Source organism: Macaca fascicularis, chromosome 2, assembly GCF_037993035.2.
Source record: "Macaca fascicularis isolate 582-1 chromosome 2, T2T-MFA8v1.1".
Taxonomy (NCBI): Eukaryota; Metazoa; Chordata; class Mammalia; order Primates; family Cercopithecidae; genus Macaca; species Macaca fascicularis.
The window spans coordinates 134,655,114-134,672,642 of NC_088376.1; the positions used below are offsets into that span (position 1 = coordinate 134,655,114).

Genomic DNA, 17,529 nt, shown 5'->3' on the forward strand with positions numbered 1-17,529 from the left:
TTGCCACTGTTATGTTGATCTTGGGCCAGTTTCTCAGCCTCCCAAATCTTTGTTTCCTCATTGGTGAAATGGGGTTTGCAGAACCCATCCCCCAGGGTGCTCAGGACACATCTGCATCCTAACATAGCGAAGTATTTCACTCATTCCCTGACATGGGGCATGTGTCTGGGAAGCAGTGGCCAAAGGAGAGTCTCTGAGCCCCCACGGCCTGTTTACAATGATTCCTTCTTGCCCGTCCCACTTTCTCGGTCCTCCCAGTCTGGAGGATTATATGACCAGGTGCTTAATTGTTTTTTCCCTTTCCTAGATCCTGCAATTACAGTTTCCCATCTCAGGCGAGCTATATTGTTCCCTTGTTTCTCTCTGAAAATTAATATTGAAAAAACGTCTCTACCATCCTTTTACCTCCTTCTCCCCATAAGGCTCCCCCTAAGCATGCTATCCTGGGGCACCCAACTCTCCTCTTTTTATTATTTCCCTCTTGCCAACCTTGGTCATTTTTTAAATGTATCCGACTCTGCAGGGTTTTGACGAAAGTTCAAGAGGACAATATTTGTGATAACCCTTTCCATGGTGCTTAGAGGGAAGACGATCTCTGTCCTTCCCTCTCCTGCTGTCCATCAGTCAACAAATATTTATCAAGTGTCCTCTAAGTACCAGGGGCCATACTGAGCATGGGGTACCAAAGAGAACCAAAGAGGCACATGTTTCTGTTCTCATCCTCTTCAAGTATGCAAGAGTTCCTCTTGTGCAAATGGAAGGGAAAATAAAGACGAACTTAACTAGCACTCTACTTACTCCGCTGTCTCCTCCTTTATTAAAACTGCAACACAAAGGAAAAAGAAAACAACAACTCTTCCTTCAAGAAAGATCTCTTAATTACCTGCCCCATTCTCTGGGAGGTGAATATGTCCGCTGCTTTTTAATTATATTGGCCTTATTGTTTCATAAGAAAATAAAAAACAGTCTCAACCGGGAGACTGCATGGAGCGGAGGAAGCCAAACATAACTTATGCACCTTATTAAAAACAATTAGGGATTGTTTGATGAGGCAGATTCGGCTCCAGATGGCCAGCCTCCATATAGCCATGGTTCAGATTTCTTCTCACCTTCCCCCAGCTTCTTCCCAAGTTTTGCATCATCAGTTTTCTTAAAATACAAGGATGGGATTGTAAGGGATGCTGTTCCCACGTTTGTTACTTTTCTCTTCTCGGTGGCAACCAAGTCGTTGCTGCACTAACATTTGTTGGCTCTGGGTCCTCAGGGCTTCTCCTCTGTCACCATCTTGATCCCAGCGTCAGGCTGCCAAGCGCCTACACCGGGCTGTGCTGATAGCTCCTCGTGTTGATTGATATTGCAACACTCTGTTCAAGAGTGTTTTTCCCCAAGAGACCACAGGCTCCTGAAGGGCAAGGATTGAACATTATTCATCTCCATATTCCCGACACTTAGCACAGTAAAAGGCACACATTCTGGTGGCACTCAATCCTAGTTATCTCTGAAGTTTATTTAAAATATATCTCCCAGGACCACACCTCCTTGAGAAATGGTTTGGGGTGGGCCCCAAATCTGTATTTTCAAGTAGCTCCTCAAGTGGTGCTGATGTACAGCAAAGGTTGAAACTATTACAGTCATGACTCAGTAAATGTTTGTGAAGCTAGACTCATCCATCCTGGGAAACAAAAGATATTTCTGGATGATCTAGAAAAGGTGCTCACAGATCATTCCTGACTCTAAGGAATCTAGTCATATGAATATATGGGGAGCGATTTCTTTTCCCATGTTGTTTGATTATTCTGTAAAAATGAAAAAAAGAGAACAACTCAAAATCCATATGAAATCACAGAAAGTTGGTAAAGCCTCAATATCCATCAACAGAGAGAGGCTGGTTAAATAATTATAGGAAGTCTATACACTGGACCCTTACACAGTCACTGAAAGGACAGTTCTCTATGTATAAATGTGGACTAGTACCCAAGACATATTGATAGGTGAAAAAATACAAAGCAACGTTTGGTGGCTGTCATGGGTTGAATTGTGTAACACAAAAAGATACATTGGAGTCCTTACCCCGGTACCTTGGAATGTGACCTTATTTGGAAATAACGTCTCCGCAGAAGTAGCCAAGCTATGAGGTCAGGCCCTCATCCACTGACTGGTGTCTTTATAAGATGAGGGCAAGGTGGACACTGACACACAGGGAGAAGGCCACGTCAGGACGGAGGCAGAGATGGAGCCATGCGGCCATAAGCCAAGGCGCTCCAAGGACTGCTGGCAATCCCTGGAAGCTGGAAGAGGAGGGACCAGGTTTCCCCTGAAAGCCTCCAGAAGAAACCAATCCTGCCAACGACTGGATTTTGAATTCTAGCCTCCAGAACTGAGAGAGAACCTGCTTCTGTTATTTTAAAGCCACCCAGTTTGGGGTAATTTGTTTTGACAGCCACAAGAAACTAACAGAGTAGCCTATCCTTCTGTGGAAATATCTATCTTTTAATACAGAGACTCTTCTGAAAGGATATCCAAGAAACTGAGAACAAGCATGGCCCCTGGGAAAAAGAGGGCGCTGGCTGGGAGTGAGGCGAGGAACAGAGATTTATTCTTCACTGCATACTCTTTTGTACTTTTTGACTTTTGTATACATTCGCATACTATCTATTTTAAAAGCCAAACAGTATTGCAATTATGGTGATTTTCTTTCCAGGTGCAGAAATGACCTAAGAGCTTAATCTCTCCGAGCCTCAGACTTCACATCCAGAAAACAGGGGTAACTGACAGTAACTACCTCACACACAGTGCATCATACACCCGGAACAGTACCTGACACAGAAAAGGTCTTGATGAGTGATCACATTGGCTACTGTTTTTATGGCTAATATGAAATGAAGCTGCTTCAACAACAGCCAAAACCCTAACAAGGAGTCATGAGCAGAACCCTGGGGAGACTAGACTGTGGTGGCAGCTAAGAAAGCTTGTGCCTCATCAATTGTATCACGTGCTGCCCAAATTAGGTGCTACACAAGGGAGATATCTGTCAGCAGGGTTTCTGAACAGCAGCAGTGTTGACTGACATTTTGGGCTGGAAAATTCTATGTTGTGGGGGGCGGTCTACTGTACACAGTAGGATGTTTAGCAGCACTCTTGGCCTCTACCTACTAGTTGCCAGTCATACCTATTCTCCAGGTGTGATCATAAAAAAAAGTCTCCAGACATTGCCATATGTCCCCTAGAAGGGCGAAACTGACCCCAACAACCACTGGTCTGCAGGTCAGTGGTTCCTAATGTGTTTTCCCCAGAGCAGCAGCAGCAACATCACCCAGGAGCTTGTTAGAAAGAATCTGTGGCCGGGTGTGGTGGCTTCACACCTGTAATCCCAGCACTTTGAAAGGCCGAGGCGGCAGATCACTTGAGATCAGGAGTTTGCGACCAGCCTGGCCAAATGATGAAACCCCATCTCTACTAAAAATACAAAAATTAGCCAGGTGTGCTGGTGCGTGACTGTAGTCCCAGATACTTGGGAGGCTGAGGCATGAGAATTGCTGACATTCAGGCGGCAGAGGTTGCAGTGAGCTGAGATCGCACCACTGCACTCCACCTTGGGTGACAGAGTGAGACGCCATCTCAATAAAAAAGAAGGAAGGAAGGACGGACGGACAGACGGAAGGAAGGAAAGAAGGAAGGAAGGAAGGAAAGAAGGATCTGATCCCCGCCTCAGACCTACTGAATCAGAGCCTGCACTTTAACAAGATCCGCAAATTATTTGTATGCACGCTAAAATCTGAGAAGTGCTGGTTTGAATCAATGTCTCTTCCCCTCCTCTCCTAAACATAAGAATGCCCAGGGCCAGATGTATTAATCTGTAATCCCTACACTTTGGGAGGCTGAGGCGGGAGGATCACCTGAGATCAGATGTTTGAGACCAGCTTGACCAACATGGAGAAACCCTGACTCTATTAAAAATACAAAATTAGCCGGGCATGGTGGCCTCTGCCTATAATCCCTGCTACTCGGGAGGCTGAGGTAGGAGAATCGCTTGAACCCAGGAGGCAGAGGCTGCAGTGAGTCGAGATGGTGCCATTGCACTCCAGCCTGGGCAACAAGAGCGAAACTCTATCTCAAAAAAAAAAAAAAAAAAAAAGAACACCCAGAGGCGGGTGTGGTGGCTCACGTGTGTAATCCCAGCACTTTAGAAGGCTGAGATGGACAGATCACGTAAGCCCAGAAGTTCAAGACCAGTCTGGGCAACATGCCAAAACCCTGTCTCTACTAAAAATACAAAAATTAGCCTGGCATGGTGGTGCATGCCTGTAGCCTGTAGTCTCAACCACCCAGGAGCCTGAGGTGGGAGGATCGCTTGAGCCCGGGAGGGGGAGGCTGCAGTGAGCCAAGATTGTGCCACTGCACTCTAGCCTGGGCAACAGAGCGAGACCCTGTCTCAAAAAAAGAATGACTAGACATTTGGTTAAAAACACGGAATTCTGGGTCCCACCAAACCTGCTACAGCGATTCTCCAGGAAAGAGAGCTAGAAATTGATATTTGAAAGTGATTCTTATGATCAGGAAGATTTGGGACTCTTTTTAGAGCTTCTTCAGGGGGATAAAATGTAGCAGTTACTTTTTAGCACTGACTGGAGAAAGAATGTCTTGGCTTAAGAACTTGCTTTCTAAACTATTCTACAAATCCTCCTTGAGCAATGACTTAGGAACAAGGGGCCATAGAGACAAATTCCTTACCAGCATAGAGCATCCATCCGTCAATGGACTGAATGGTAGAGAAGCAAAGTCTAGGTGATATTGTTTGAACTCCTGAGTCCAACTTTGCCAGAACCCATTTCTTCCCAGTCAAATGAGTAAATAATTTCTTTCTTTACTTAAATTTCAGTTTGATTTCTAATCATTTATCTCTGAGAGAGTCTCAATTAACACACTACCTTTTAAGGTCACTAGACTGATTTCCTTCCTACGACTATACTTACAAAGCAACTTCTAATCATAATGTGGCTTCCCATGAAGCTCTGTCCCTAGGCAGACAATGTAGAGTCCAGTGAGAATGAGAATATGGTGCCTTTTGTAGCTGCAGATAGCATTATAAATGAATTGCAGTCTGGCTTCATACATCAGTTTCTTGTGAGTTTGGTTCCCATGAGTCAGTGCCCAGATTTTAGTACCTCTGGGTATATTTAGCAACTGAAGTATCCAAACCAGCCCCTAGAAGGAAGTAATGCTACACCCCACACCCCACTGTTTTCAGGCAGGACTTTTTTAATACCAAAATTGTGAAACCCAGCTGGTCTGAAGGTATCCTTCCAACATATGCAATAGAAAACTAGTCCTCTCTTTTTTTCTCTTATTTATAATTTCATTTGTTTATATCAGGCTTACCTTTTCTTGTTCATTTTCCTCTATCTCATATGACCTATAAAATATCTACAATGTTTCATTTTCACAGTCTCTTTCCTAAACCTGTGTTTCTTTGTAAGATTTCACTTTAGGTTTCTTCCACAGGTCCCAAGTGCTCACACAAAAGTATGCTTTGAGTCCCTTATCTTCTCCTCTAGTGCTGTATTAGTTTGTCCTCATGCTGTTAATAAAGACATAGTCAAGACTGAGTAATGTATAAAGGAAAGAGGTTTAATTCACTCACAGTTCCACATGGCCAGGGAGGCCTTACAATCATGGTGGAAGGCAAGGAGGAGTAAAGCCACGTCTTACATGGCAGCAGGCAAGAGAGAATGAGAGCCAAAGAAAGGGGAAACACCTTATAAAATCATCAGATCTCGTGAGACTTATTCACTAACACGAGAACAGTATGAGGGAAACCATACCCAAGATTCAATTATCTCCCACTAGTCCCTCCCACAACACATGGGAATTATGGGAGCTACAATTCAAGATGAGATTTGGGTGGGGACACACCCAAGCCATATCAATTGCGCTTTTTTCTACATACAACTTACTGAACTAATACCATTTCTTTCCAAAATTTTCTGTTTTGCCAAATTAATTGCTGTCATTGACAACCCATAGTCTAAACACACTTATCTTGGTGTTTATTCCTGAATTTATGCACTCAACAGCCTGCTTGCTTCTCTCCAGCTTTGCATTCATTACACAGAACAACAATAGGAGTAGCACTCACATTCCATGATGGCTGGAATGTAAACAGGTTCAAACTTTTTGGAGGAGCAAACACAATGTGTATGAAGAGCCTTAACCCAACAATGTCACATCTGGGGATTTGTCCTAAAAGAGCAGTAAGAAAGGTATGCAAAGCTGTCCAGTCAAAGATGCTTGCAATGTTACGTTGGCGAATTGCAAATAATATCAAGGACCAACTATAGAGGATTAATTTTTAAAATTATAGCACAGTAAATATCTATAATAATGCAAAGTCCTATATAATGCCATTGGTGATTGAACTCCTGTCCACAATCTTCCTTTTTCTTTTTCTTTTTGTTTGTTTGTTGGTTTTTTGTTTTTGTTTTTGTTTTTTCAAGACAGAGTCTCACTCTGTCACCCAGGCTGGAGTGCAATGGCAAGATCTCCACTCATTGTAAGCTCCGCCTCCTGGGTTCACACCATTCTCCTGCCTCAGCCTCCTAAGTAGCTACACGTGCCTGCTACCACACCCAGCTAATTTTTTTTTTTTTTTTTTTGTATTTTTAGTAGAGACGGGGTTTCACCATGTTAGCCAGGAAGGTCTCGATCTCCTGACCTCGTGATCTGCCTGCCTCCCCAGCCTCCCGAAGTGCTGAGATTACAGGCATGAGCCCCCGCGCCTGGCCCATTTTTGTTTTTGAGACAGAGTCTCTCTCTGTCACCCAGGCTTGAGTGCAGTGGGGCAATCTTGGCTCACTGCAACCTCCGCCTCCTGGATTCAGGCTATTCTCCTGCCTCAACCTCCCGAGTAACTAGAATTACAGGCATGCACCACCACACCCAACTAATTTTTTGGATTTTCAGTAGAAACAGGGTTTCACCGTGTTGGCCAGAATGGTCATGAACTCCAGACCTCAGGCGATTTGCCTGCCTTGGCCTTCCAAAGTGCTGGGATTACATGCGTGAGCCACCATGCCCAGCCTCCTGTCCACAATCTAACTGTCAGACAAAGGTGAGCTAAAGTTCTTTCCCTGTATATTGAGGTGGAGGTTGGGGGGAGAAGGAAAGGTGAGGTCAGGTGGCAATATCCAACGATCCTGTTTTGGGAAAGAGGGTGGTGGGTGCCCACGTCATCAGAACTCTCCTGACTCATCTTCCTAGATGGGCTAATTAAATGGATGCCAACTAATTGGAAAACTTCTGGAACTGCCATCCCTGGAAATCCTGGCAAGACACAAGGCCCAGCATCCTCCCCATTAATATTGACACTGTAGTGGCCAGTTACCATTAAGAGGTGCCAGATAGCAACTGGAACTGGCAAGTAGTCAGGTCTTTCAGCGGCACCCCCAGAAATCCTGTCCTACAAATGGTACTTCACTCTAATGCAAACTTTGCTAAATGTTTTAACCTTGTTGTGTAACGTGGGCGTAAAAAGAGTACTGACTTCATAGGGTTAACACATATAATGCATTTAGAAGAGCAATTCGCAGGTGGTTAACATCTGTAGCATTTGCTATTATTATTATTGCTAGTAAAAGTTATCTAGCATCTGTAAACATTTGCTACTACTATTATTGATACTAAAGGTTATCTATGAGCTTTTTTTCTTCTTACTATGCAAAGTTGGGATTCTGAAGTGAACAGCTGCACGGTGTTATCAGCTTTCTACACATTCACACATAACAATCTTAATGATATATCACAATGAATAATTTGATGTTATTTAACTCTCCTTACTCTGAGCCATGGACTGCATGAAACCCAACTCGAATAGCGTTCTTGCTCTTCAAATTTCGGCGGTGAAGCCGTTCATAAATAAAAAACAGCTTCTTGTTTTGTATGAATCAATTCACAAGATAAATATTTAAGTAAAATGTGGTTTCAATTGTGCTCTCTGATGATAATTGCTGGCTCACACTCTGCTTCTATATCAATGTGTTTTCTTTTATTTTTTTTCCCCCAAGCTGACTAATGAACAGAGCTGTCAGAAGCCCATTGCTCATGTTCTAGCGAGCAACACATTAGCAGTTTCACATAAATATAAAAACCACATTCACTGCAGCTAGGGAAATATACACGTAGCACACAAAAACTCCAATATACTCCAGTGCTATCAACAAATAAAGAATCCTGGGTGATAAATACGATTAGCTAAGTAACTGACACTCTCTTAACATAGGAAACAGCCTTGCATCACCCCAGCTGTCAATAAATAAAAGATAATTCAAAGAACAAACTCCTTTGTGTATAGAGCATCCTCTGCTTTGAAGAGCCCACAAAATTCTATATCTGACATTGTAAAGAAAAAAAGGCATACTTATGTAATTTGGGGATATTTACAATCCCTACGCTGCACAAAATCACATGCTCTTAAATTTATACTCTGCTCAAAGTGGGGAGAATCCAGGATGCTCTCTACCTTTAAGACTCAAAATTGTTTTAAATGTCATTTCATTCATATCCTTCATCTCTCCATGGGCTGTTCTGTTCCAATTTTACAGTTTATTCATTTCATAAAAACGTATCGAGTCATTACCATGCGACAGGCACTGCTGGGGAGGATGGAGTCCAGGAAGAAAACTTCCAGGCTCCTACAGTCATCAAAAGAGCCAGAAATGAGAGGTCACTGGCTCCCAAACCGCTGCACTCGCTAGAAGCACTGTAAACTCTCAAACAGCAGTTCTCTAAGATAAATATTTAAATAAAATGTGTTTTCAATTGTACTCTTCGATGATAATTACTGGCTCACCCCCTGTGATTGCATCAATGTGTTTTTATCTCCTTGTCTCGTGCTGATTAAGGAACTTAAGATTCAGAAGATACAAAATTGTGAACCTCAGTGATAAAAGGGGAGATACAACTGTTCAAAGTCATTGATTCTCCATATTTCTCTACCTTCCGATAACTTCTCTCTCAACTCTTCAGCCATGCCGAGCAGGGGACAATAAGCAGAAATGGCAAGGCCTCCTCACATCACGTGATGCTGGCAGAAGGCTCAGTGCTCAAAGCAAATGTCCTCTCAGGGGTGGGTCCCTTGGCAATTTCTGAAGTTCCCTATCTGGATTCTGCTGAAGAGGAAGCAGCCAGCCCCTGTTACTAGTTCTTTCTATTCTGCTGACACCAGTGACCTCAACCAAGTCAACAGCACCCTTGCTAGGGCTTGGAAATTTCAAGAATAGGAAAACAATAATGCAATAACTCAAGAAGGAAGTTAGACAGGGTCTCCCTAATTTCTTTTCTCTCTGAAACCTGGATTCTAATCTACTCCTATGATAGATTAGATTATGGTTTAGATCACTCCCTACTCCCATTACCTCCATGATAGGAATGCACTTTCCCTTCTCTTGACTTTGAGTTTGGCCACATGACTTGCTTTGACCAATGGAATGTTAACCTTTGTTTGGTCTTTGGGATGATAGGACCAAAGGCTGAAAAAGCATTTATGAGATTGGGTGTGCTCTCTTGTGTTTCTGGCACTGACCTGAGAAAAAATTGCCTTGGCTAGCCCACTAGTCCCAGGAGAAGGATGAGGGACAAGTTGGGCAGAGTCACCTGGCCAAACCATCCAAACCAGTCCTGGCCTTGGTCATCTAACCCCTAGCCATCCTGCAGTTGTGTGAGCTAAATAGATGCTTTTAAAATATGCCACTGAAACGCTGTTGCTGGTTGTCCTGTGGCAATGGCTTATGACAACTTATTTTGGACTAACCAATCCTGCTTTTCTTTGCTCCTTTTTTTCTGTTTGTTTGTTTCTTTGATACAGGGTCTTGCTCTGTTGCCTGGGCTAGTGTGCAGTGGTACAATCACGGCTCACTGCAGCCTCTTTTCTGGGCCTAAGCAATCCTAGCTCAGCCTCCCCAGTAGCTGGAACAACAGGTGTGCACCACCATGCCCAGCTAATTTTTAAAAATTTTTTTGTAATTGCGGAGTTTTGCTATGTTGCCCAGACTAGTGTCAAACTCCTAGGCTCAAGCAATCCTCCTGCCTTGGCCTCCCAAAGTGCTGGGATTACAGGCACGAGGCACTTTGCTCCTTTCTTAAAGGAAGATATATTCCTGTTACTTTTCAGGGCATTTTAGGTACTTTGAAACATAGTAAAAAATACTTGCTTACTGGCTGAAGAGAAACCTCTGAACCCAAATTCTTGAATTTTCCCCAGCACTTTGGCCTGTCATTTCCCTCTTGTGATTTGTCGCTCCAAGATTAGCTTCCTCCACTCTCATCTATATCCCTAATCACTTCCCCTCAGCCTCTGGCACAGGCTCTTTGACCTGCCCTTCCTCATCCCTCTTCCCATTAATTCCATAAATACTACCAATTGCTGGAAAGATGAGAGGAAAATTAGAATGTGGCAGGGTCATGGAGAACACATAAAAAGGCTGCTTCAAGACACGAAATGCCCAACTGTGGCACACACTGCCACATGGCTCGGCAAACAAGGACAATCTCATCCAACCCCATGGCTACAGCGCACCTGCATCTGCCGGTGATTGTCAAATACACCTCCTCTCTACTCCTTTGCAGTCACCTCCTCTCTCCTAAGCTCTGTACCCATATTTGCAACTGCCTGTTGGACATCTTCACCTGGATATCCTGCAGGTGAGCCTGCAGGGGATACTCAAGTTCCCCAAGCCTGATTCATTCATCCCCAACCTGCCATCTGGATGCCCCCTTTCTGTGGGCCTTGCTTTGGTTATGGACATGGGCAGTTGCTGCTGGTGGTGTCTTGTCCATATTTCCTTGGGCCTTACCATTATAGCATTCTGCAGACTTCCAGCTGCCTGCAGCCTTACTGTGAGAGTTGAATCCAGCCTACCCCATGGGCCAGAAGCACAGGAGAATTAACTCCCCTCAAGTCACAACCCTTAACCAATGACTATAAAAGATTTGGTAGGCTGGGTGTGGTGGCTCCCACCTATAATCCCAATGCTTTGGGAGGCTGAAGTGGGAAGACTGCTTCAGCCCAGGAGTTCGAGACCAGCCTGGGCCACATGGCAATAACCCATTTCTACAAAAAAATAAATAATCGGCTAGGCATGGTAGTGCATGCCTGTAGTCCCAGCTACTCAGGAGGCTTAGGTGGGAGGATCACTTGAGCCTGGGAGGTTGAGCTGCAGTGAGCCATGGTTGTGCCATTGCACTCCAGCCTGGGCAACAGAGCGAGACTCCATCTGAACAACAACAACAACAAAAAGATTTGGTAGATATGTACTCCAGCTCCCCCGGCCCCCAGGGTACAGGGGAATCACAAGGGTTGGGGGAGTCACTCTGAAGCACACATTCTATTCTGCTTCTCAGGGTTCCTAAGTGGTCTTCCCAGTTGTCCACAAGGTAGCGAGCTTGATAACTCATTGACCTCCTTAGCCTGACTCACTTTTCCACTACCCTACCAGTGTTTCCTGGTGTCACCTCCCAAATGCAGGAATCCTTCTACCAAGGTCTGCTTATGTGGGACAAAATGACGAAATTAGAAATCCCTGACTCACTCTCTTTCACCATCCATGTCTAATTGATCTCACACACACACACACACACACGTACCTTATTCATTCATTCACCAATATTACCAAGAACCTAGATATTTTAGATACAAGGGATGCAGAAGTGAACAAGATAGGCATGGTTGCAACCCTCAAGAAGTTTATACTCTAAAGGGGAAAGGTAGGCAAATACATCAACAGTATCATAACCTGTAGAGATGAATTTTATGAGAGAAATAAACAGGGTGATGAGATAAAGAAATTGAGAAAGGCCATTTTAGGTAAAGTGGTCAGGAAGGGACTCTGAGGAGGTGACATCTGAGCTGGAAACTGGAAAATAAGTCAAACATATGAGGATTTGAGGGTGGAGGAAAAGTGTTCCAGGCAGAGGGAACAGCATAGGCAAAGGCTTGCTTGTACATCCAAGGATGGGAAAGGAGATCAGAGTGGGTGAAGCAGAGAGGACAATGAAGACAGTGGTATAAGATAAAGGAGAAAGATGTGCAAAGGCCAGGCCATGGAAAGCTGTCTAGGCTAGGATCAGGGGCTTGGATTTTATTCTAAGAACCATGAGAAGCCACTGAAAGTATCTAAATAAGGATGTAACATGACATGCTTCGGATTTGTTAAAATCACTCTGACTATGGTATGAAGTCAATTTTGGAGGCTGCAAGAGTAGAAGCCTACAGGTTCCTGTAATCCGTCCCACTGTCCACTCAGTGATGGTTCTGACTCTCATCATGGCCTAACCATACAGGAGGGTATCCAGTTCTGCCTTTGAAGGTATGCACACTGCAGGCATAACACAAGAAATAGAACCTGTGCCCTTACTGAGCTTTTGAACGAATCCCAGATACAGCAGAGTACTGATACTTTAGGTAATGATAAAACGGTGCATTGATGGTGGAGGGTGATAGACGCAGAGTGGAGACATAGGGAACTCAGACTCAGTGAGCCTCAGGGAGGACTCTCTAAGGCAGAAACATCTAAGCTGAGGCCTGAGGCGGGAGGAGGGATTAGCCAGGGTTTTGTTTTTTGAGTTTTGTTTTGTTTTGTTTGAGACAGAGTCTTGTTCCCTCCCCCAGGCTGGAGTGCAGTAGCGCAATCTTGGTTCATTGTAACCTCCTCCATCTCCAGGATTCTCCCACCTCAGCCTCCCAAGTAGCTGGGATCACAGGCGCTCACCACCACGCCCAGCTAATTAGTGTATTTTTAGAAGAGATGAGATTTCGCCATGTTGGACAGGCTGGTCTCAAACTCCTGACCCTCCTCGGCCTCTCAAAGTGTAGGCATTATGGGCATGAGCCACCACGCCAGTCTAGCCAGGTTTATAAGTTCATATGCAAAGCGCATGGTGTGCGTGATGGGGAGGGGGGCGTGGGGACTGAAATGCTGCATCTCTCCAAAGTATAGAGGATGAGAAGGGAGGTGATGACCAATGACCCTGAAGTCATCTATTCATTCTTGGTGAATGGAATAAGTGAGTGGCAAGACACACGAGCTAAGATCAAGAGAATTTCATTCTAACTTTTCTAGTTCTTTAATTGCCATTCAAGAGTTTAAACCATACGGCAGATGACAACCTGATACATGAGTCAAAGTCAGCTCAGGAAACATTTAGCAGGGGTCCTGACATAAAATGCCTAAAATATACAGAATTTTGAAAGTTATGACAACTGAGGCAATAATGAAGTCATGTTAAGGGCTGAGTATATTAATTTTAAATAAGAAAAAAGGGTGTTATGGGCCTGGTCTGGTATGTTAAGTTTGTTGTTGACTTTTCTTTTTTTAAGAATAAGGATCTGGCTTGCTCTGTTGCCCAGGCAGGAGGGCAGTGGCACAGTGATAGCTCACTGCAGTCTCAAATTCCCAGGCTCAAGCAATTGTCTTGCCTCAGCCTCCCAAGTAGTTGAGATTACAGGCATGGGCCATCATGCCCAACTAATTAAAAAAAATTTTTTTTTAGAGACAGGGTCTTGTTATGTTGCCAAGGCTGGACTTGAACTCCTGGACTCAAGTAATCCTCCCGCTCCACCCTCCCAAAGCATTACCATTACAGGCATGAGCCACCATTCCCAGCCTCTTTTTTTTTTTTCTTTTTGGCTTGGTGATGAGACTTTGGTCAATTTATTGAGTACCTACTGCATGCCAAGCATGTATTAATTAAACATCATGGGTGAAGAGATCTGTAGACATAGTTCTTGCCCTGGAGAAATTCACGAAGTTGACTGACATTTGTATGACCAGCAAACACTGTGCTTTCACACTTGAATTACTATGATAAAAAATGAGGTATAAACGAAGTGGATTTGTTTTGTGGATTAAGCATAGGAATCTGTTTTCTGAACATAGTCTCAGTCTCTCTCTCTCTAATATATAAATATATAGATATATGGATGGATCTGGAGTATAGACCTAATTGCTATCTTTCGGCAACAGAAGGAGGGAGATCCTGCACCCTACAGTGAATTTCCACTTTCCACTGCTGATTTATTTATTTATTTTTATTTTTTTGAGACGGAGTCTCGCGCTGTCGCCTGGGCTGGAGTGCAGTGGCCGGATCTCAGCTCATTGCAAGCTCCACCTCCCGGGTTTGCGCCATTCTCCTGCCTCAGCCTCCTGAGTAGCTGGGACTACAGGCGCCCGCCACCTCGCCCGGCTAGTTTTTTGTATTTTTTAGTAGAGACGGGGTTTCACTGTGTTAGCCAAGATGGTCTCGATCTCCTGACCTCATGATCCGCCCGTCTCGGCCTCCCAAAGTGCTGGGATTACAGGCTTGAGCCACCGCGCCCGGCCTTCACTGCTGATTTATATTTTGTATCTGTAACCTCCCTGTCCAAAGTACAGAGATTCTTACTCTCTGTACCTTTGCTGTCAGTACATGAGGCTATGTGGTCACAGAGCCCTTAAAATGTGACTAGTCTGAATTGAGATACACTGTAAGTACAAAATACATACACAGTTTCAAAGACCTAGTATAGAAAAACATTTCATTAATTTTTTTAATATTGATTGCATGTTGAAATGACACCATGTTGAATACATTGGGGTAAATGAAATGTATTATTAAAATTAATTTCATCTGTTTCTTTTTACTTTTTAAAATATGGCTATTAAAAAAATGTAAAATTAATATGGGGTTTCATTGATGGCTTGTATGATACAGTCAGCTCTACTACAATGCTTATTTTGAAAATGGAAATTTGTTCCAACACGACTGACATATTGAGAATATGATTTGAATATAACACAAATACTGTGTTTGCTTACATCTGCAAGAAACGCTAGGTGAACACTTCAGAAAACTACACCCGCCTGAACTGAGCTGTGTGGAAATATACAAAATGCTCACACACCTCGAAATCCAAACCTCAGTTTACTATACATGTTCAATAGCACACCTGCCTACATCTGGGGCTGCAACTTTTCACCCAGTTTAGGACAGCCCTCCTCCCACTGCTTCCCAATCACTAGTAAGCAGCAACCCTTCCAAGGCCACTTCCACAGGCAAAGCCAAGGTCTTTCACAAGGTAAACTGCCATATTTATTGTAGTATTTATGTATTTCTTAGCCATTTAAAATATGTAAAACCAGGCTACTGTTTTTACTAGGTTCCTGTCTTTTTTATTAAGGGTCGCTGACAAAGTTTTTGAATATTATGTCCCTAACCCCACTCCCTTCATAAGCCCTGTAGTTTTGTTGTGAGATTTTGCATATCATGGTATTTTTCCGAAATGCCTCTGGCTGTATTTCTACTAGACAGGGCCGAGCTACAGAACCTCAGTTCCCAAAGCACATTCTGGCATCTCAATAATATTTTTCAGCCACCTGCTTAACAGAAGCCTAGACCTCTCTTTAAAATAATTTTTAAAGCTATATTTCTAAGGAACTGTAGGGCCACATGCCATATAATCTATATTTATATGGCTAATGATGACTTTGATTTAATAACGTTCCTGCTAACATAGCTGTAAACCTGAAAACAACTGTTATGCGTTTATGAGCAATGCTGGGGGGAGTGAAATAAATAAGCGGTCTTGCTGCTTTGAGGAAAACATGCTTCGTTTCTGAATAAGATGGACAGCATGACTATTTAGGAGGGGTCTTCCTTCAAATCCCAGGAGCCACAATTACTATGACATCACTGGAGAAGTACTGGAGCCTGGGATTCCTGCTTCTGAGATGATGATGCTTTATTATTATTATTATTATTTTTCTGAAGCCAGGCTTCATCCCAGCACTGTCAGAGTGGACCCTGGAGGCTTGATTGGAAAACCCATGTAGAATATGGACTCACTTAAACATAGACACTTCCTTAAAAGCTTTCGGTTCGATGTGAATGTAAGTCATTTTGATTACTCAATTTCTATATTTATTAGGAATGATAAACCAAAGTACTTGAAAATAATTTCAGTGGCGATGAACCGTGGCGCTCGATCGATGGGGGACACGGCAGTCAATTACCCTTTCACTTTATTTTGGTCCTCGGCAATCAGCTGGGATCAATACTCTCAATCTCGATTGATAGCAGAGTGCAAATCACAAATAATTTTTGTAAGTGGCCTGTCACAGTGTGTGCAGGCAGCTCCAACAGGTCCTGAGCCGTCCCCTGCACTTGCACGTGGGCAATCAGGACCAGGTATGTGCTGTTGCGGTAAAAGCACCTGTCATTTCAGCTTGAGTGGCTGCTGACGGCCTCTTCAGCCTGAGCGGATGTTTAGCATCATAGCTGCATCTCCCTACAGCCTAGTCTGTCATATTCAAATTTTAGCTGCCTGAAATCATCTCAAGTCGGAAACTTGGTAAAATCAATCAATTGAGCAAAAGGAAGGAACTGGAAGGCAAATCATGCAAAACTCAACAAGGAAAAAGAAGGGAAGAATTATAACCTGGGGATTAATACGCATACATTCTAAATATGCTTTTTTTTTTTTTTTTTTAGACGGAATCTCGCTCTGTCGCCCAGGCTGGAATGCAGTGGCGCAATCACCAAATCCTCTGCCTCCCAGGTTCAAGTGATTCTCCTGCCTCAGCCTCCCGAGTAGCTGGGATTACAGGCACCCGCCAACATGCCTGGCTAATTTTTGTATTTTTAGTAGAGACGGGGTTTCACCATGTTGGCCAGGCTGGTCTTGAACTCTTGAACTCCTGACTTCAAATGATCCGCCCACCTCAGCCTCCCAAACTGCTGGGATTACAGGCGTGAGCCACCGCACCCAGCCCTAAATGTGCTTTAAAAAGGGAAAGGAGGAGCACTTTTCCTAAATGGGCAGCCCCTGGAGGAGGACTTATCTAACTCATCCCCTCACATCTTCTCTGGGGTAGCAGAAAGACCCTTGAGTTGCAGGTAAGATCCCTTCAGCTCTGCCATGCAGAAGCTGAGTGACCCAGGATAAAAACATGCCACCATTTCCCCTCTAGAAGGTAACGTAAACTTTCATGAAATGATCAGGTTGGATTAGGTTGATGGTTTGCAAACTGTGTTCCCTGGGGTACTCTGCACTTTACAGAAAGGAGAAAGAGGGAGAGGAGGGGTAAGAGGGAGAAGGAAGGAAGGAAGGAAGGAAGGAAGGAAGGAAGGAAGGAAGGAAGGAAGGAAGGAAGGAAGGAAGGAAGGAAGGGAGGGAGGGAGGGAGGGAGGGAGGGAGGGAGGGAGGGAAGAGTTGAGAGGAAAGCCAAAATACGCCTCACTCCATATAAACAAGAGCTGCTCTGTTTATTTTTGTTTGGTCATATGGCTTTATGTAAGATTTTGTTAGAAGGGGCAGCCTAATTAGCGTCTAAGATCCTGAAGACTGGAAACAGTTTGCTTGTGTATATATCCTGGCTTCCCCTTTCTAGCTGGGTGACCCTGGACAAGTGACCTAACCTCTCTGTGCCTCAGTTTCCACACATGAGATATTGCCATAACCTATTCTAGTGAGGTGGTTATGACGACTAAATACATTCATAT

General features: G+C 43.9%; 1 protein-coding gene across 7 annotated transcripts in view; it reads right to left on the bottom strand.

The window, feature by feature from the left end:
• Positions 1-791: 791 nt before the first annotated feature.
• EIF4E3 (eukaryotic translation initiation factor 4E family member 3) overlaps positions 792-17,529 on the bottom strand; it is a 133,381-nt gene continuing 116,643 nt past the window's right edge. For all 7 annotated transcript variants that reach the window (XM_074032725.1, XM_074032726.1, XM_074032723.1 and 4 more), the window contains one exon: positions 792-1,402. In XM_074032725.1, the coding sequence (XP_073888826.1) occupies positions 1,314-1,402 (89 nt within the window). In that variant the 3' untranslated portion in view covers positions 792-1,313. The remainder of the gene's footprint in view (positions 1,403-17,529) is intronic.